Consider the following 18,942-nt stretch of genomic DNA (forward strand, 5'->3'; position numbering starts at 1 on the left):
CCCAATACACCTCCCCAGAACCCCACTGCGGTAAGCTGATAATGCCCTCCCCCCAAAATACCCAGGTCCTAAACCCCAGGACCTATAAACATTACGTCACATGTAAAAGGGATTTTGCAGATGTGCTCAAGTTAAAGATCTTGAGATAGGAGATGAGCCTGGATTATCCAGGTGGGCCCAATGAAATCACAAGTGTCCTTATAAGAGAGAGGCAGGGGGTTCAGACTCCGAGAGGAGATGTGATGAAAACAACAGAGGTGGGGGTGAGAACTATGGTGCTGGCTTTGAGATGAAGGGCGTGCTCATAAGCCAAAGGATACAGGCAGCCTCTAGAAGCCAGAGAGGTTACAGAAACAGATTCTCCTCTGGGGCCTCCAGGAGAAATGCAGCCCTGCTGACAGCTTGATTTTAGACTTCTGACCTCCAGAGTTGTCACATAATAAATCTGTGTTGTTTTAAGCCACTAAACTTGTGGTAGCTTGTTACAGCAACCACAGGAAACTAATACATCCCCATACACAGGAAACTTCATCACCCCCATGTTACAAACAGGGATGAGAGAGCACCTGTTCAAGGTCATTCGGACAGGAAGTGGTTCCGACCTGGGACTGCCCCCGTGAGCACAAGGTTTTACTCACTCTGCCGTACTGCCTCTCTGCATAGCCTGGTACACACGGGTCTGCCGCCTAAAGTGAGCAGAGCACCCTGCAGGAAGCATAACAGGCATCTGGCAGCAGGTGTTTTGCAAAGCACACATACATCTTCGCAGTTCTGGCATCTGCAGTCATTTGTGCGACGGCAACTCAGAACAGAAGTAGCTGCAGCGGTAAACAGGCAGTTTAAGAAGTCTCTGTACTTTAACGGCTGAACTTGAAGCAGCTTAGGGACGGATGATTCTCTGTAATTAGTACATCAGTTTTGATACAAGGAGGAATGGATCAGCATTAGACAGAGAAAGAAACAGAAGGCAGAGCTCGATAAAAGACCAGGAAAGAGCAAGGCACCAGAAAGGATTAAATTAGAGTCTCTGTGCCAGGTATGTGCAGCCGAGATCCCTCTACCCAGATGAGGTTGTAGGTAACCAAGCCTTATTCAACAGTTAATCTGTGTATTAGTCTAAGCTAACTGTTCAGTAAGCTGTACACTTCATTTTCTAGTATGAGCTCAGTTATTCTTTTTTTTTAATTGGAGTATTTTTGCTTTACAATGTTGTGTTAGTTTCTGCTGTGCAACGAAGTGAATCAGCTCTATGTGTATATATATATCCCCTCCCTCTTGGACCTCCCTCCCACCCCTCCCCCATCCCACCCACCTAGATCATCACAGAGCACCGAGCTGAGCTCCCTGTGCTATACTGCAGGTTCCCACTAGCTATCTGTTTTACACATGGTGGTGTATTTATGTCAATCCTAATCTCCCAATTCGTCCCACCCTCCTCTTCCCCCACTGTGTCCACATGTCTGTTTTCTACATCTGCCTCTTTATTCCTGCCCTGCAAATAGGTTCATCTGTACCATTTTTCTAGATTCCACATATATGCATTAATATATTCTTATGGTTTATAAAAACCTCAGAAAAAGAGCTTCAGGTGGCCCCAGACAGGGTGCACACAGAAACTGGGACTCCTGGGTCCTAAAGTCAGCCCTCCCCTCTCCTGCCCATCAGCCAGACACCAGCCCGTGAAGATAAGCCACGGAAACATACTGTGTTCACTGCTGTTGCCCCTCTCCCACCCCTGACCCTCGACCTTTTCTCCAGGAGTAAGTTGGAGGAAGGCTCAGAGGGACGAGACCAGTCTCACTGAAGCCTAGTAAATGAACCTGGTAAGATCAACCATCTGGCTGCTCAGGTACCATTTTCTTTTAACTTCTTGGTTCTAGAGTGTATGTTTATAGAAGTAAAAAGACTATGGATGAGTGCAGCTACTCTATGCTAGAGTGACTGTGTTTTTCAGAGGAAACTCCATACTTACATCTCCTAGAATATTTCAATGTGTAGCCATGGGATCTCTTATTATAAATCGAAGAAGCAAGGGAAAAAGTGGTACTTCCTCCACTCAGACCTAATTTCCACATTCAGCTCTCCACTTGTCCAGTTATTACACACACAAGAGTGCTTGAAGCTTGGATAATTCCTCTTTGTGAATTTTACCAGAAAACTTCTTATCTCCAGTGTATGAGGGCAGGTTGGATTGGGAGAAGGAGGGGACCCAAAGGAATTAGCACTGAACTTCAAAGAGCTTTTTATTTCATGATTAGAGAATTCTTGTTTGATTAGGTAACCTAAAGGCACTGCACCATTTAACCTCCCTCATCTGCTCTGGGTGGGCAGAATCATGTATAAAACTGTAGACCACACATCACGTGTCTAGACCCTCTCAAGTCCAAAGCGGGGAGATGTGCTACCAGCGTGATTTCTGCGTTAAATTCTTGCACCCGCTGGCATACATGCAAAGGGTTTAATCGGGCCCTTTATAGATCAGTATCTCTCTTCGTACATTATCAACTGGCAAACCTTTCTAGCAGAAACCTTCACCCGTTCTGGCCTATCTCTTCTAAGGCACAGTAATGAGCTCCTCTGGGAAACAGGAATGAATAAACAGGAATAGATCACTTTAAAGAAGCCAATACAAGTGAAAAATGAGGTTCGCAATCAGGTAAAGGAGAGGGTAATTACTCAATTCCTTTCTACTTCATTAAAAGATACCCAGGAAGATTCATTTAACAGTGAGTTCCTCTACCGTATTCTAAGATCTCTAACTCACAAGCATTTGATTTGCTAGAACCCTCTGGGGGATGAGACGCAGAAAAGAGCACTTCCTGAGCGCTCCTACGTCCCACCCACTCTATGTAAGGCACTTTACATGTTCCTTCACTCATCAATCAGCAAAACGTCATGGAGCACCTACTGCAAGTCAGGCACTGTTAGGTGCTGGGGATACGAAACAAAACCAATAGCGTAAGTCAAAACTCCCTGCTTGAGGAGCTTACAGTCTAGTGGAAGACACAGAAAATCATGAAAAAATATATATATATTGCACATTAGAGAAAGATAGCTCTAAGAAGAAACAGTAAGAAACATGGAAGAAAAGTATGAAGTTAAGTGGGAGAGTTCCAGTGGTAGAGACAAAAAAAAGACAAACAAGAAAACTATATAGTACACTAGAGAAAGATAAGCCAAAAGAAAAACATAAACACGAGGGGATTTGGGATGATCTGGTGGAACGCTGAGATTTTAAACACACAGTGTAGAGGGAAGAGATACGGGAACATATATATATGTATAACTGATTCACTTTGTTATAAAGCAGAAACTAATACACCATTGTAAAGCAATTATACTCCAATAAAGATGTAAAAAAATAAAAAATAATAAAAAATAAATAAATAAACACACAGTGTAGCCAAGGGAAGGCCTTCCTGAGAGGACTCTCGAGTGGGACCTGAAGGCCATGAACGAAGTTATCCATTCAGGCATCTGGCGGGGAGAACACACCAGGCAGGGGGAGGGCAAGTACCCTGAGGTGGGCATGAACCTGGCAGACCTGCAGAGCAGAGAGGAGACGGATCCGTCTGGAGAGAGCAGCGCACATGAGGCCAGAGATGGGGGCGGGGTGAAGGGGTCAGAGAGATCACGGTTAGGATTTTGGCAGTTACTCTGAGGTGCGTGCAACAGGACTGACTGTGGGGACAGGGCCGAAGCAGGAAAAGCAGCTGGGATGCTACTGCAAGAACAGAGGCAAGAGGGGACGGCGGCCAAGCCGTGAGGACGCCCAGAAGTGGCAGAATTCTGGATCACGTCGAGGCAAGAACACACAGGATTTGCTAGAGGACCATCTGCAGGGTGTGAACAAGACAGTCAGGAGTGAGTGACTCGAAGTTTCTGACCCGAGTGCCTGAAAAGGAGCTGCATTTACTGAGATGGCGTAGAGCAGGGGTCGGCAAACTGCGGCCCATGGGCCGAATGCAGCCTGCTTCCTGTTTCGTAACAGCTGGGGGTTAAGAATGGCTTTGACATGTTTCAAGGTTTGTGAAAACAAACAAACTAACTAAAACAAAGAAGAATATGCAGCGGAAGCCCTAGGTGGCTCTCAACCTAAAAAATGTACTGTGTCTTTAGAGAGTTTGGTGGCCCCTGGACCACAGGAGACGCACGTGCTAAGTCTGAGGGGCCTTCCAGACACAGGCACAGATGCTGAGTGGGCAGCGGCAGATGCAGAGCTGAAGGCTGGGGGTGAGGACGGGTCTGGAAATGGAAGTTTGGAAGCCTTCACGTAAATGGTGTGTAAAGCCATGAGGCAGAGAGGATCACCTAGGGTGAGGGTGCAGAGGGAAGGGTTCTCGCATGGAGCCCTGCGGCCTGGCAAGATGTAGAGGTCAGAGCTGAGGGGGCACCAGGAAAGGAGACTGAGGGGCGGCCAGAAGCATGGGAAGAAGCCCAGACGAGGGGGGCGCAGCGCCTGCCCTTCCAACCTTGCAGCCACTAGGCGAGGGGGGTATAATTATCCCCACTTCACTGAGGAGGAGACTGAGGCTCAGAGGAGTCACTGAGCCGAGGCCACCCTACCAGGCAGTGGCAGGCGAGACTCAAGCCTCCCCAGCTCTGCCTACTTCACGCAGCTCCTCTGAGAAGCAACCTGCTGAACTATTACTGACACAACTGTGCGGAAAACCAAATAATTTCAGGCAGGCTTTAAAGCCATGCCTGCTTCTAAATAAAGAGCTAACTCTATGGTTACAGGCTGGGAGCCTCATCAAGGTAGCCAGGCCCCTAGTATGAGCACATTTCCCCGAGGAATTCAAAGCATGTTTCAGCTGTTGTCAAACAGCTCATGAAGCCGTCCAGTTTACCCAAAGAAATAATAATTAAATGAGAAAAACTAGATGTCCACAAAAAAAAAAGAAGAAAAAGGAATAATATTATAATTTTTAGAAGAGTATCTTGCAAAACAATGTACTAGAGCAAAGATCATCAAAACAAACCAAAATCCCAGAATACACCCAACATCTTGAGAAATTCTGGCATTTCAAAACAAAATGGAAAGGACTGATTTCTCAATAAATATGTTGAGTCAACTGATAACTGCTGAGAAACAAAGAATCCTATGACAGACCTTGCACCAGAATAAATGTCAAGAATATTAAATTTCATACATGTTATAAACCCACAAAATAAAACTTGAAGAAAATACAAAAGAATTTTCCCCTAAGATGGGGAAGGTTTCTTTTAACATAGAGAAATAAATGGAAATAGGAAAAAACATAAAGGAAGAGACTGACCAATTTAAATATGCTAAGTTATTTCGCATCTATATATAAAAAGATACACTAAAAACATAGAAGCAAATGGTAAGTTGGAGGGAAATATTTGCACACTATGACAAACCACTGAGATACAAAAAGCTTTCAGAAGTCAGCAAAATAAAATGTGAGCACTACCAAAAAATGGGTGAGAGATGTAACTAAAGTTGTTTAAAGCTTTTTTAAAACTGAAAAGGAAAAGAAGAGCCTATAGTTACAGAACAGATCACCAATGGAGATGAACAGCTGGTCTACAACCCAGGACTCCACTCACCAGGCTGGCCTTTGAGAAGGCATGACACCACAGCAAGTGTCAAAACAGACACACAAAGGAGTCCCAGCAGGCCTGGGGAAGAAGTGGTCACCCCAAAGTGAGACCAGAGAAAATGACACTGCACCGCACATTTCCACATCTGAAGCACTCCATTACACTTGCCTCCTAGAATCACAGAGCATCAAGGCTAAAGAGACCCAAGAAACATTAAGGTCTCACGTCCTTATTTTGCAGCATAACAAGACCGAGGCCCAAGTAGGGAAGAAGCCCACGAGGATGCCCCTGTCCCACTGTCCTCCTGGTGGTCACACCCAAGAACTGATGCCCTTCTTCACAGACTGGCGAGTGTTTGAAAATAAGACATGACTTTACAAAATACCTCATCCTCCCAAGAATGTCAGGAAAGAAAATGAAGAGTAACAGTGCAAACTTCCTGCTTTGTTAAGAAAATATTTCATAAAGTCTTTTGGGAAGGTCGTGTTACTGCTTTGACTCCACACACATATTTGTCCATCTGAACTCCCCTTCCTGCTGAAGAGCTCAGGGAGGCAAGCGAAGTGACAGGCTGGACAGGCTGAGTGCCCCTGGGATGCCTGCTGTGATGCCACTACTTACACCAACCCCACCCCTGCACGACCCAGGACGGCCTGTCCACGATCCCTGATCAGACATGCGCCCCATCTTCTCACAGTCTTTCGGCACCGAGCCCAGACCTCGGAGCCGGGCACGAGGCCACAGTGCCCTTCCCAGCCCTCCAGACCTGCCCTCACAGCCCAGTGGACACGCCACACCTCCCTGGCTCTGGGGACGGCCGCTTCTCATAACTGGCGCTGTATCATTAGGGATTCCAGCGAATATTGTGCGACCATGTCAAGAAATACCAGTGAGGCTTATTGCTGGAAGAGGTGTAAGAATTCACGAATGATTACAGGACTTAATGCTTTCATTACTCAGGATACGACTGCTTTGCTGTCACTGTATCTTTAATTACTTTGATTATGGATTTTTAAATTTTCAGCACACTGCTTAAGTCTGAACAGCAGGGCTCTGGCTTTGGTTCAGCCTGAGGCAAGCCCTGGTCCTCAATTCTGATGAATCCCAGGCCGAGCATTCGGCCGAGCCCCTCGAGCTCCCTGACGGCGCACAGGACGAGATCCCCTGGAACAATCTTAAAGTAAAGGTAGAACCTAGTGGCTGGATCATCCTCTGCGCTCTGAAATCAAAACTCTCTGTTGAAATCCCTTCAGTTTTCATAGTGGACGCCGATTTTTGTATATCATTGTGCTAAAATAACAACTCATTGGTATAGTTGATTAATCTCGTCAAATGTGATACTGACAAGACCCTCCCACAACTGGGGTCTAAAGGAACATTTTAAATGTTATATTAGGTCTTTTATGGTTTGGCTGCCTGTCTTCCTAAAATAATTTTGTGATTCAGCCTTTCTTTCTCTGTCGGGCCCCTCTCAAGGCGACCTTCCCGGTCACTGAGACGCACACCCTCCTCCCCAGAGCTCCCGGCCCCTCGCGTCACAGCGCCCGCCTTCCCCATGGCCCACAAGCTTCTCTTCCTCCCGCTATAGCCTAGAAACTTCTTGAAGGCAGGAACTGTTCCTTATTGACCCTGTACCCCAGGCAGAGGGCAGCACACAGGAAGAACTGGGTCAGTGGTTCTTGGTGAATGAATGAAACCTGAAATCCACTGAGGTGTACTTTATCAAGGTCAAACTGCCCAAATGCTGTTTGTATTTTAGACTGAGTCTCATTTTGGACTGAATACGGGAACCCTGAGGTAGCTTGGATGATAAAGAGCACGCCCTTGAAGCATCAAGTCAGGTGTGGTCACGGCCACCCCTCAGGACCGTCAGGCTCGGGTGGGGATGGAGGGCTGAACAGGACTGAAACTTCCAGATCAAGGCCTCCTGAGGATACCTTATTCCCTGAAGGAGCGCCCCCTCCACATCCACCCCCAACAAGTGCACGCGTGCACGTGCGCGCGCGCACACACACACACACACACACACACACACACACACACACACACAGCGAGTGTTTAGCAAGCACTGGTGGGGTCAGCACGGCTCCAGCACTGAGCACGGAAGCAGGCGAGCTCACTCTGCTCTCCTTCGCAACGGAAGTTCCAAAGACAGAGGCTCCTTCCTGCTCGAGGTGCAGCCACGGTTTCTGCTGGACTCGGGATGTAAGATTCCAACCACACTTTTAGGAGGAAAAGCTCCCTGTGGGGTCGCTCACTCACCGTCAGCAGTGTGAAGGAGCTTGTGACTTTTCAATGTCCCTTTTGACTTGAATTTCTTGCCACACATGTCACATAGGTGGGTCTTCTCAGTGCTATGACGGTTCATATGAGCCTTGAGGTTACTCTTGCTACGAGTTGCATACTCACACAAAGAACATTTGAAGGGCTTCACACCTACCGGAGGAGAAAAAACAGATATACACGTGTATTCATGTATACGTGTGTGTATCAGAAGGAACATATATGTATACATATCTACACACACGTCTCCTTGTCCATTTTGAATAAAGCAGTGCATGCTGGTCCCTAAACACGCCGCACACTTCCCCAGGCCACACTCCTACCCGTGCTACGTCTTCCAACTAGGAAGCCCTTTCCTCCTGGGCCTGCAGTAGAATTCCTTGCCTCCCCTTCAGCGCACCCAAATCCCGCCTGCCACTACTGCTGCACTGCTCACAGCACTTTACAGTGGGTAGCTTACACCTCCTCTCCCCACAGTCTGGAATCTCTGAGGGCACAGACTCGAGCATTTGGAGCAGCAGACGTTTACTCACCTGAGTTGAGTTAAAGTGACAGAAATTAACCAAGGGCCTTGGCAAAAGCCACCAGGATCAGGCACGCAGGATCACACATGAGAGCGTATCTCAGTTCACAAAATAAGCAGAGCTTTACCACGCTAGTCGCCGCTGTTGGGCTAATGGCTCGACTGCAGGGGCGTCTTACCCTTTGGCTACTCCTCCTTCGTTCCACAGACATGTACCGAGGACCTACTCTGTAGTAAACACCGAGGGCTGATTTCAAGGCGCGAAGCCCTGGCCCGGCCTTCCCGGTCCAGAGGGAATGGACCGGCAAAGAGCCCTTACCACCTGGTGCGACACGCTGATGGGGGAGGGGAGCTGTGCCTGCACCTGAACACGGGGTATGACAGGCACGTTTCAGTGAACCCAGCACGGCCACCCCTCGTCTGTACTACCTGCGACCTTGCAGTCAAGGAGGCCCAGGCTTTAACGAGGCTGTGGGGTGTGCCCAGCGGCACAGAGCGGAGGCGCGTGCGTGCTGGTCAACGAAAAAGCAGCCCAGCTCCTCCTGCCGTGTCCAGGTTCCTACTCCATCAGCTACTGTTCTCTTTACTGAACCATTCGCTTGATCCCAGATCGTAGAAAATACTTATTCCTTCTCCCTGTGGAGCCGTCCTGCTTGCCTGCCACCAGCACCGCAGGTTCCTAACTCACAGGAAGGGCCCTCCCTGGCCCCAGGCCTCCCAGCCTCATCACCAGGAGAGTAGTGTCCTCTTCCAGGGGCAGAGGCACAGCCCCGCCGTCCCTAACAGCACCCTGACCTCCAACTGCCCAGCGTCCTAGAGCGCGGCCCACATCTCCCTTCACAGGCAAGCACCCCAAGGCATGGCCTACCTTCCTCCTCGCCCGGCTTCATCTCCACCCAGTCTTCCCCAGCCGGAATCAGAGGACTCTGCCATCCTCCTGGCCTTCCTTCACCCGAGACACCAGCAACTGCCCCCCCCCACCCCCCGCCTACCACCACCAGCGCCCGGGGGGCGGCCACCAGAGTTACCACCGTGACCAAGCCAGCGCGGTTGCTGCTCTCCTGAAGCTTGCTTTCCGCCCAGGAGTTGTGGTGATTGGCTTAACTACAGCTCCAACCAGAGCCGTGAAGAATGCACATCGCTGCGCACCGCAACTGCAGCTGAGTAATGCTTTAAATCTGGCTGACGGACACATTTCTCAGCACACTAAAGAAATTCTAACCACAGGGGATGTGGAGATATAGCTTCCTCCTAAAGAATTCCCAAAGGAAACACAAAATCACAAAGGGGCTCCATTTTGATGGAGGAATACTCACCTTCATGAGCCCAAATATGACGCTGAAGGTCTGAGCCATTCTTCATGAAATAGAAATCACAATACGGGCATTTCATGGCTCTCTTTCCAATGAGCCCTTTCAGCTGCACCCTCCTCCCGAGAACCTCGGAAATGGTGCTCATGGAAACCTCTAGAAGAAAAGCAGGATGAGAACTAGAAGCAGCCAAAGAACCGTGGTTCAAGTTAGACGTCAGTGAGCCTCCTGACAGAACCTGCACCTCCACTCGACCCCAGCAGCTCTGAGGAGGCGAGTTAACCATGTGCCTCGTGGCGTCACGTGATAGGACTTTTGCCTAAAAAGTCAAACCAGAATCTAAGCGAGTCTCAGAGCTAAATTTCTGTTAACACAAAATGTGTGGGATGGAGAAACAGTATCACGAGGCCACAGTAGGACAAAGGCAGAATGTGAAACCACTCAGGAAAAGAGACTCAGTTTCCCCAACAAATTAACGTCATGGGGGAAAAAAGCAGGGCTGGGGGTGTCCTGCAGAACACAAGAAACTTAGGTGACATAACAACTCGATTCAAACAAACCAACTGTAAAAAGGAAGTCTGTGTCAACTGAGGAAACTTTAAATGGAAACTTTAAATGGACTAATACTAACTGATAATAAGAAACTACTTTTAATGCTGTTTTAATGGTGATGTGTTAGCTCTGTTTTTTAAAAGTCCTTGTTAGTTGGAGATGCAGGCTGAAGCTTTTTTATGGGGAAATCACATCATGTTGGGCTATACCGTAGAATATTTGAGGGAAAAAAGTGGGGGTCAGTTTCTGCCAGCAGCTTGACCAAACGTAGACAACTATGGAAGCCGAGTTATGGGTACCTGGCTGTCCTTTATATTATTCTGCGTATTTTGTACCCATTTGAAATTTTACATAATAAAAAATTTAAAATAATAAGCAAAAGTTGAAGGGGTTAAATGGGTATCCCTGGCCCACACTGGACACAGGTTACACAGGACGCGGGTTAACACGGGGAGGACAGAACTGGGCGGTCAGAGAATCACATAACCCACGTGTCCCCACGTGGAGGAAGGCCACAAGGCTCCCCGATCCCAGAAGAAACATGAGGGTTAGCGCACTTCCGTTATTTCTTCATTTTTCTCCAGTATCATCTTTAATCAGTGGGTCAGTTCCCCAATAGGAGGAGCAGACACAAAGTAAGAGAAAGAGAAAAGGGACACGGACCTAGCTGCTCTGTTCTCCATTTATGCACACACAGCATACATCTGCACTCCTGGGCCCCAAGCGACGTGGCACCGGGGGTCTGGGGACAAGCCGCTGAGGATGGCGGCCCTGCCTCAAGGCTCTTGGGCAGCGGGAGAATACCAGTGCCTAGAGTACAGGGGTGAGTGCACCGTGACGGTCCACATGGAGGGGGCGGCCACCAAAGGCTCCCCAAGGTGGCTCTGAGGGAGGACGTCGAGAATACCCAGGAATTGACTGGGCAGAACCAAGGAGCAGGGTCCCAGGCAGTGAGAACAAAAGTGACAAGACATGTGATGCCCAGGGAGTTTGGGGCTTGAGGACACCAAAGGTGATGGTCACTCCAACTCACTACACCCCTTGTAAACCATCACTTGGTTCAGGAACCTACAAAGGGGGCCAAGGAAGTAGAATATGTGTCGGGTCTGCACTGGGTAAGGGACCCATCTAAAGGCAGTCACAGTTACTATTAAAAGGGGAAGGGAGCACAGGGAACTCTACTCAATACTCTGTAATGGCCTATATGGGAAAAGAATCTAAAAAAAAAAAAAAAAGAATGGACATATGTATATGTATAAATGACTCACTTTGCCGTACACCTGAAACTAACAGAACATTGTAAATCAACTATACTCTAAGAAAAATTTTTTACAAAAGGTGGGGGGAATCATGAGACTGGGGCAGACGTATCTGAAGACCAGATGAAAGGATAAAATGAAGCACATGAATATATAAACTCCTGAGCTTTAAAAAAAGTTAATTCTTGCCCTTGAATTTACTCATATCTTTATTCCCTCTTATATTTCCATTTAATACAGTTGATATATAATGCTGTGTCTTAAAATAAACATAAGCATCTTAAAATCAATCTCCCACTCTAAGATGCATAACCTTACCGGGATGGTTGGTCTTGATATGTGACTTTATCAGTCGATCTTCTGAAAAAGACTTTTCACACACAGGACAAGAATAACTCCTTTTGTCCTTAACAGAAAGAGAGCATAATCAATGGACTGTCTCGTTTAAAACTCAGGCTCTGTGGAAAAATACCACCACCACCACCATCACCGTCACAGCTAGATGCACAGCGCACCTTTCCCAGCGCCTGGCATGCAGCCCGCAGCTGGCCCCGCACAGCCCGGGGAGCTCAAGGGCAGTGGGGCAATGGCCTCACCTGCATTTCAGGAGGGAGGGACGGGCCTTAGAGACAACGGACCTGTGGAGGTGGCCAGGCCAGGGAGGGTGGGGCTCGGCCTCGAGGTCTACCACGCAGACCAGGGCTGCTCCACAGCCCGACACGTATTCTGCCCTCCAGTGCTCAAGGCATGGTGTGTGTGAGGGGTTCCTATAAGTTATCTTATTGAGACTCATGACCACTCTTGAAGGACAGGCATTATTACGCTTTTACAGATTAAGAAACCAAGACCAAGGGCAAAGAGCCCCAGGTCTGCGAGAAAGAGGCAGCGTCGGAACCCAAGGGTACGGACACCCACCCCAGGCTCCGACCACTCTAAGGCCACGTCCCACCCAGGCTGCAGGTAAGGGGCTCGCTCTGTGCATCTGCTGGCTCGTCAACCCACCTGCCTGCAGTGCCACGTTCTCAATTAGGAAGAAGCTTTTGTGAAGGATCACGCCATTGCTCATCCGCCTTTCCTCTCAGAGTAATGCCATTTCACAAGACAGTTCTTCAGAGGGTGGGTGTTATGGGTTAAATTCTGCCCCCACAGATTCATGTGTTGAAGTCCTAACCCCCAGTACCTCAGAATATGACCTTATTTGGAAATATGGTCATTACAGATGTAATTAGTTAAGATGAGTTTGCAGGCCCTAATTCAATATGACTAGTGTCCTTGAGTGGCATGGACTTATATATAGTACCAAATGTAAAACAGATAGCTAGTGGGAAGCAGCTGCATAGCACAGGGAGATCAGCTCAGTGCTTTGTGACCACCTAGAGGGGTGAGGTAGGGAGGGTGGGAGGGGACGCAAGAAGGAGGGGATATGGGATACATGTATATGTATAGCTGATTCACTTTGTTATAAAGCAGAAACTAACACACCATTGTGAAGCAATTATACTCCAATAAAGATATTGAAAAATAAAAAATTTTTTAAAAAGAGGAAATGTAGACAGAGACCTGCAAGAGGGAGAACACCATGTCTTCATGGGAGAGAGAAAATACCCAAACCCACCCCAAGAGAAGAAAATTACAAGCCAGTATCTCTCAAGAACATAGATGCAAATATTCTCAACAAAATATTAGCACATAAAACCCAAAATGTTTAAAAAGAACTATACACCACAACCAAGTGGGATTTATCCCAGGTACAAGGTTGATTCAACATTCTAAAATCAATTAATGTAATCCATCACATCAACAGGCTAAGAAATAAAAACCACATGATAATATCAACAGAGGCAGAAAAATAATTTGGCAAAATCCAATACCTATTCATGATAAGCAATCTCAGTAAAGCAGGAATAGAGGGGAAGTTCCTCAACTTGATAAAGAGTATCTACAAACAACCTATAGCTAACATTATACTTGATGGTGAGAAACCAGAGACTTTCCCACTAAGATTAGAAACAAAGCAAGGATGTCCCCTCCCAGCACTCTGTTTTAACATCATAGCTGAAGTCTTAGCTAATGCAATAAGACAAGAAAAGGAAATAAAATATATAGAGACTGAGAAAGAAGAAATTAAAATTGTCTTTGTTTGCAGATGACATAATCACCTATGCAGAAATTCTAAAAGAACAGACAAAAACATTCCTGGAACTAACAAGCGATTATGGCAAGTTACAGGATACAAGGTTAATATACAAAAGTCAATTGCTTTCCTATATACTAGAAATGAACAAGTGGAATTTGAAATTAAAAACACAATACTATTTACATTAGCACACAAAAAATTCAGTGCTTAGGTATAAATCTAACAAAATATGTACAAGATCTCTATGAGGAAAACTTCAAAACTGATAAAGGGAATCAAAGAACTAAATAAATGGAGAGCTATTCCAGGTTCAAGGATAGGAAGACTCATTGTTGTCAGACGTCAGTTCTTCCCAATTTGATCTACAGATTCAATGCAATCTCAATCAAAACCTCAGCAAGTTATTTTGTGGGTACTGACAAACTGATTATAAAGTTTATATGGAGAGGCAAAAGACCCAGAAGCCAACAAAAAATACTGGAGGAGAAGAACAAAGTTGGAGGACTGACATTACTCAACTTCTAGACTTACTATAAAGCTACAGTGATGAAGAGTATGTGATACTGGTGAAATAACAGACAAATAGATCAAATGGAACAGAACAGAGTCCAGAAATAGACTCTCTTAAATACAGTCAATGGATCTTTGACACACGAGCAAATGCTACACAATGGTTCAAAGATAGTTATCTCAGGCTTCCCTGGCGGCACAGTGGTTAAGAATCCACCTGCCAACACAGGGGACACGGGTTTGAGTCCTGGTCTGGGAAGATCCCACATGCCACAGAGCAACTAAGCCCGTGCACCACAACTACTGAGCCCGCGTGCCTAGAGCCCATGCTCCGCAACAAGAGAAGACAATGCAACGAGAAACCCGCACACCACAACAAAGGGTAGGCCCCGCTCGCCGCAACTAGAGAAAGCCCACGCACAGCAACGAGGACCCAACGCAGCCAAAAATAAATAAATAATTAATTTTAAAAGATAGTTATCTCAACAAATGATGCTGAAACTGGACAGGCACATGCAAAAGAAAAAAAATGAACCTAGACAAAAACCTTACACCCTTCCACAAACATTAACTAATAATGGATCACAGATCTAAATGCAAAATACAAAACTATAAAATTCCTAGAACACACAGGAGAAAACCTGGATGACCTGGAGTATGGTAATGATTTTTTAGATATAACCCCGAAGGCATTACCCTTGAAAAAGAAAAGAATTGATAAACTAGACTCCATTAAAATTAAAAATTTCTGCTCCATGAAAGACACTGTCAAGAGAGTGAAAAAACAAGCCACAGACTGAGAGAAAATATTTTCAAAAGTTACATCTGATGAAATAGGCCAAAGACCTGAACAGACACCATACCAAAGTGGATATACAAATGGCAAGTAAGCATATGAAAAGATGTTCCACATCATATGTCATCAGAGAAATGCAACTCAAAACGACAAGGTACCATTACATACCTATAGAATGATCCAAATCTAGAACACTGACAACACCAAGTGCCGGTGAGTATGTGGGGCAATGGAAACTCTCATTCGTTGCTGGTGGGGATACAAAATGGTGCAGCCACTTTGGAAGGCAGTTTGTCTCAAAACTCAAATACTCTTACCATATGACCCAACAATTGCACTCCTTGGTATCTATCCTAATGAACTGAAAACTTATGTCCACACAAAAACCTACACACGGATGAAGCAGCTTTATTCATAACTGCCAAAACTTAGAAGCAACCAAGATGTCCTTCAGTATATGAATGGACAAATTGTGGTACAACCAAACAATGGACTGTTATTCAGTGCTAAGAAGAAATGAGCTATCAAGCCATGAAAAGATGTGAAAGAAACTTAAATGCATATTACTAGGAGAAAAAAAGCCAATCTGAAAAGGCTACATATTATATGATTCCAACTATAAGACATTCTGAAAACAGCAAAATGATGGCGACAGTAAAGGGATCCGTGGTAGCCAGGGAGTAGTGGGGAGAGAGGGGTGGACAGGAAGAGCAAGGAGGATTTTCAGGGCAGTGAAACTACGCTGTGGGGTACTATAATGAGGGGTATGCATCAGTAAACATTTGTCCAGATCCCAAAAATGTGCAGCACCAAGAGTGGACCCCAATGTAAACTATGGACTCTGGGTGTTACTCACGTGTCAACGTAGGTTTATCAACTGTAACAAAGGTAGCGCTAAGGTATGGGATGTCAAGAGTGCAGGAGGCTGTGCACATGTGGCGATAGTGGGTACACAGGGAAATCTCCGTACTTTCTGCCCAGTTTTGCAGTGGTCGATGCCACCGACTTCCACCCAGGCTACATCACAGGGTCCAGGCTTGTCAATGTACTCCCATCAGTGACCTCCTATGCCCTTGACCTTCCAGGTCACCCCATCACTCCCGGCACCTGCACACAGGAACTGGTGCTCTCACGCCCTTTTGAAAGACGTCCCGGGCAGCACACACCCTGGAGGAGGCCTGTCGCCACCCCTGGCTGCCCCAGTGTCCTCATCATCAGAGCTAATGGAGGCATTCAGAAGGGCTTTGAAGGAGTTTACACTGATCTCTCCTGAGCCCTTGCTATTTGATTTTTTTTCTTTTAATCTCTGATAGTCTGAAAGCAATTTATCTTAGAGCTTATCAGGGTCCCTCACTTCTTGATGCCTTTGAAGACTGTCGGAAGGATGCAGGCAGTGAGAGAGGGTGTTGGAGAAGGGTGCACTCTAAGGACTCATTTATTTCTTTTGCAGAAACCTCAGTTCCCGACCGGAGATGAAAACCCAAACTGACACAGCAAACTTAAAAAGCACAGTGGTGAAAAGAGTTCTCGGCAGAGGAGGAGAGAGCGCCCCGCGCCGTAATGGCGGTAAAAGAGCCCAGCCCTCGCAGTTTGTTTGCTCTGATGGAAATGGCCTTCAAAGCCACACAGGACTCTTTGAAAGAAGGCAGGTGGCAGCAGGTGGCAGTGGCCATGGGGTGTGGGGCGGAGGCGGGGCGGGAGCAGCTCCGGGGCTGAAGCTCCGAGCACGGCTCGCAGCTCTGGATGAACCCCGCCTTGGCCTACGCCTCTGTGGCAGGTTCCTCGGCCCCCGAAGCCACAGGGCAATTCTCAAGCCTGAAACCAGCGGTGGGTGAAAAATATCAAATCTACCTCCACCCTGCCACCAAGTGTATTAACGATCACATAAGTACACCTATAAAGTGTCTGACATCAGGTTAAAAAAATAAGGTGGGAGATTCCACTCTGAACAATTTCTCAGGAATAAAAAGGCCACGGACTCACTCATTTATTCCTCAAACCTTCTGGGGCCCCTGTGTTGTGCCGGACATAGCACTGGGGACAAAGGTGGGAGACTCTGGCCCTGCCCTCAAGGGGCTCATAAACTGGTGAGAACTGCCAGCACACAGAGGCCACTAATCATCGTGGGACATAGAGAAGGTGTGACAGACAGGAAAACTGACACTTCCATCGTGGCTAATTTAACAAGTTAGAAAAGAGCCAGAAACGTGCTCCATGTGGGATTTCAACTCCAGGCTCTTCCTGTCCACTGAGCGCGGCTGAGCGCTGCTCTGCTTTGCAGGCCGTGCCCCTCACTTCCGGCCCTCGGGCTTGCTAACAGGCAGCTGTTTTAGACGCAGGAAACTCCGCTTGCCAGAGGTCCCCAGCACTGCGGATAGATGCTCAAACAGGGCAGCACAGAAACAGGCAGTCTGCGACCACGTAAGAAAAGACCGTACTCTTGCAGCTCTTAGAAAGGAAAAACCTTTTGTCCAATTGCTTTAGTTGAATAACATTTTACTCTACTTTAAAAAAAAAACTATAGACAGACCCATTTATTTCCAGAAAGATATTGGAGGTCGCTCCATCTACTTCTCTGTGTTGGCAATATATTATTTTAGTTTACTTCCAGCAAGTACACGTAAGATTTCATAAATACATTTACCTTTATAGCCAAATACAGTCTACACACTTCTCGAAGACAGGCATTAACTTTAAACATTTGTTGAAAGGCCACCTCACCCTGGATGGAAGCACCACCACCGCTGTTACTATTCCTCCTCCCTCCTCCTGCCACCACTACTAAAAAGGAGGAGCTGGTGTAGACCGGCCTCCCCGCCATGCCTGGACCTGTGCTGGGTCCCTCACAATCGTTATCTCACTAACTTCCCACAGCAACCCCAGAGGTGGGGACTGCCACCCCACTTTACAGACAAGAGGTCAGAGAGGTTAGGCAGTGAAGCCACACCACTTGCAGATGGTGGAGTCTGAACGCCAAAATGTGCCCGCTCTTCCCAAGTGTGGACTTGTAACTGCTACAGTGCCCTGAGCGTTGGGTGCCTGAGAGATCTTCTGAGAAGGGACACGAGCCAGAGACAAAGGGGACAGACTGACATATCCTGAACATACATCATAAGTTCGACTTCCTGCTATGTCAAATGTCTGTATCAGGGCAAACTTATTTAAACAACAGATTCCCAGGTCCGCCCCCCAAATTATGGTGGAGGTCTGAGCCAGGAATCTCATTCATAACGTGTACCCCCAAATAATTCTGATTCAGGATGTCATAACTTACATCATCGGGGTCAGTGACTTACAAAGTTATTTAATTGGACCTACACAGGAGGTCACCCATTTGATATCACCACCCAGAACATACTGGCACACACAGTGGCATATAAACACACTGAAACACAGGACAAAAGGTCTCAGAAAACAATACCTATTACCTTGTCATGGGTAAATAGTGCTGATCATTTCTATTTCATTCTATTCCATTTCATTTTTAAGATAAACTGGTTGTAATCCACTAATTTCACAAACCTATAATGGATCATGACCTGGGGGCTGAAAAAACACTGACCTGGCTGTTCTATACTTAATTTCTAGTTTAATCCTCACAATCCTGAGAGGTCGGAGAGAGTTCCATATCTCCATTTGACAGATGAGAAAACTGAGGCTTAGGGAAGCTAAGCAATTTGCCCAGGATCACAGAGGTGGATATGGGGTCTCAACTCTAACATGCTAGAACCCAAAGCCTGCCTTTTATTGTACAGAAACCATGTTTTCTCAAGTCTCCCTTTCACAAAGTTTGCACAGTGCTGTAAATAAAATGGGTTTGCTCCGGTCATTGACTAACTCCTTTGACCAGGTCCCACGTTTCCTTGATGCCAACACATCCTTGACTCCAAGTCACGCCATCTGGCTACTAATGGGAGGGAGGAGGTGGGAAGGAGCTACATTAAATGTACACACACCTTCCAGTCATTAGGTGTATCTTTAGCTAAGAAACGGTTGTTGAGAGT

The 18,942-nt window shown here is 46.7% G+C and overlaps 1 protein-coding gene and 1 long non-coding RNA gene across 3 annotated transcripts in view; one reads left to right on the forward strand and one right to left on the reverse strand.

Annotated features, from left to right (window-relative positions):
• ZFAT (zinc finger and AT-hook domain containing) overlaps positions 1 to 18,942 on the reverse strand; it is a 191,110-nt gene that overhangs the window by 86,468 nt on the left and 85,700 nt on the right. For both annotated transcript variants that reach the window (XM_027132528.1, XM_027132527.1), the window contains exons 8-10: positions 11,814 to 11,901; positions 9,691 to 9,840; positions 7,831 to 8,004 (exon numbers count right to left, since the gene is read on the reverse strand). In XM_027132528.1, coding sequence (XP_026988329.1) covers positions 7,831 to 8,004; positions 9,691 to 9,840; positions 11,814 to 11,901 — 412 coding nt within the window. The remainder of the gene's footprint in view (positions 1 to 7,830; positions 8,005 to 9,690; positions 9,841 to 11,813; positions 11,902 to 18,942) is intronic.
• Positions 10,303 to 18,446, forward strand: LOC113633862 (uncharacterized). Its single transcript, XR_003438388.1, has 3 exons — positions 10,303 to 11,059; positions 12,328 to 12,455; positions 16,389 to 18,446. It is a non-coding gene; the product is annotated as an uncharacterized LOC113633862 (long non-coding RNA).

Source organism: Aethalodelphis obliquidens, unplaced genomic scaffold (assembly GCF_003676395.1).
Source record: "Aethalodelphis obliquidens isolate GAN/ISIS:26980383/991018 unplaced genomic scaffold, ASM367639v1 scaffold41, whole genome shotgun sequence".
NCBI lineage: Eukaryota > Metazoa > Chordata > Mammalia > Artiodactyla > Delphinidae > Aethalodelphis > Aethalodelphis obliquidens.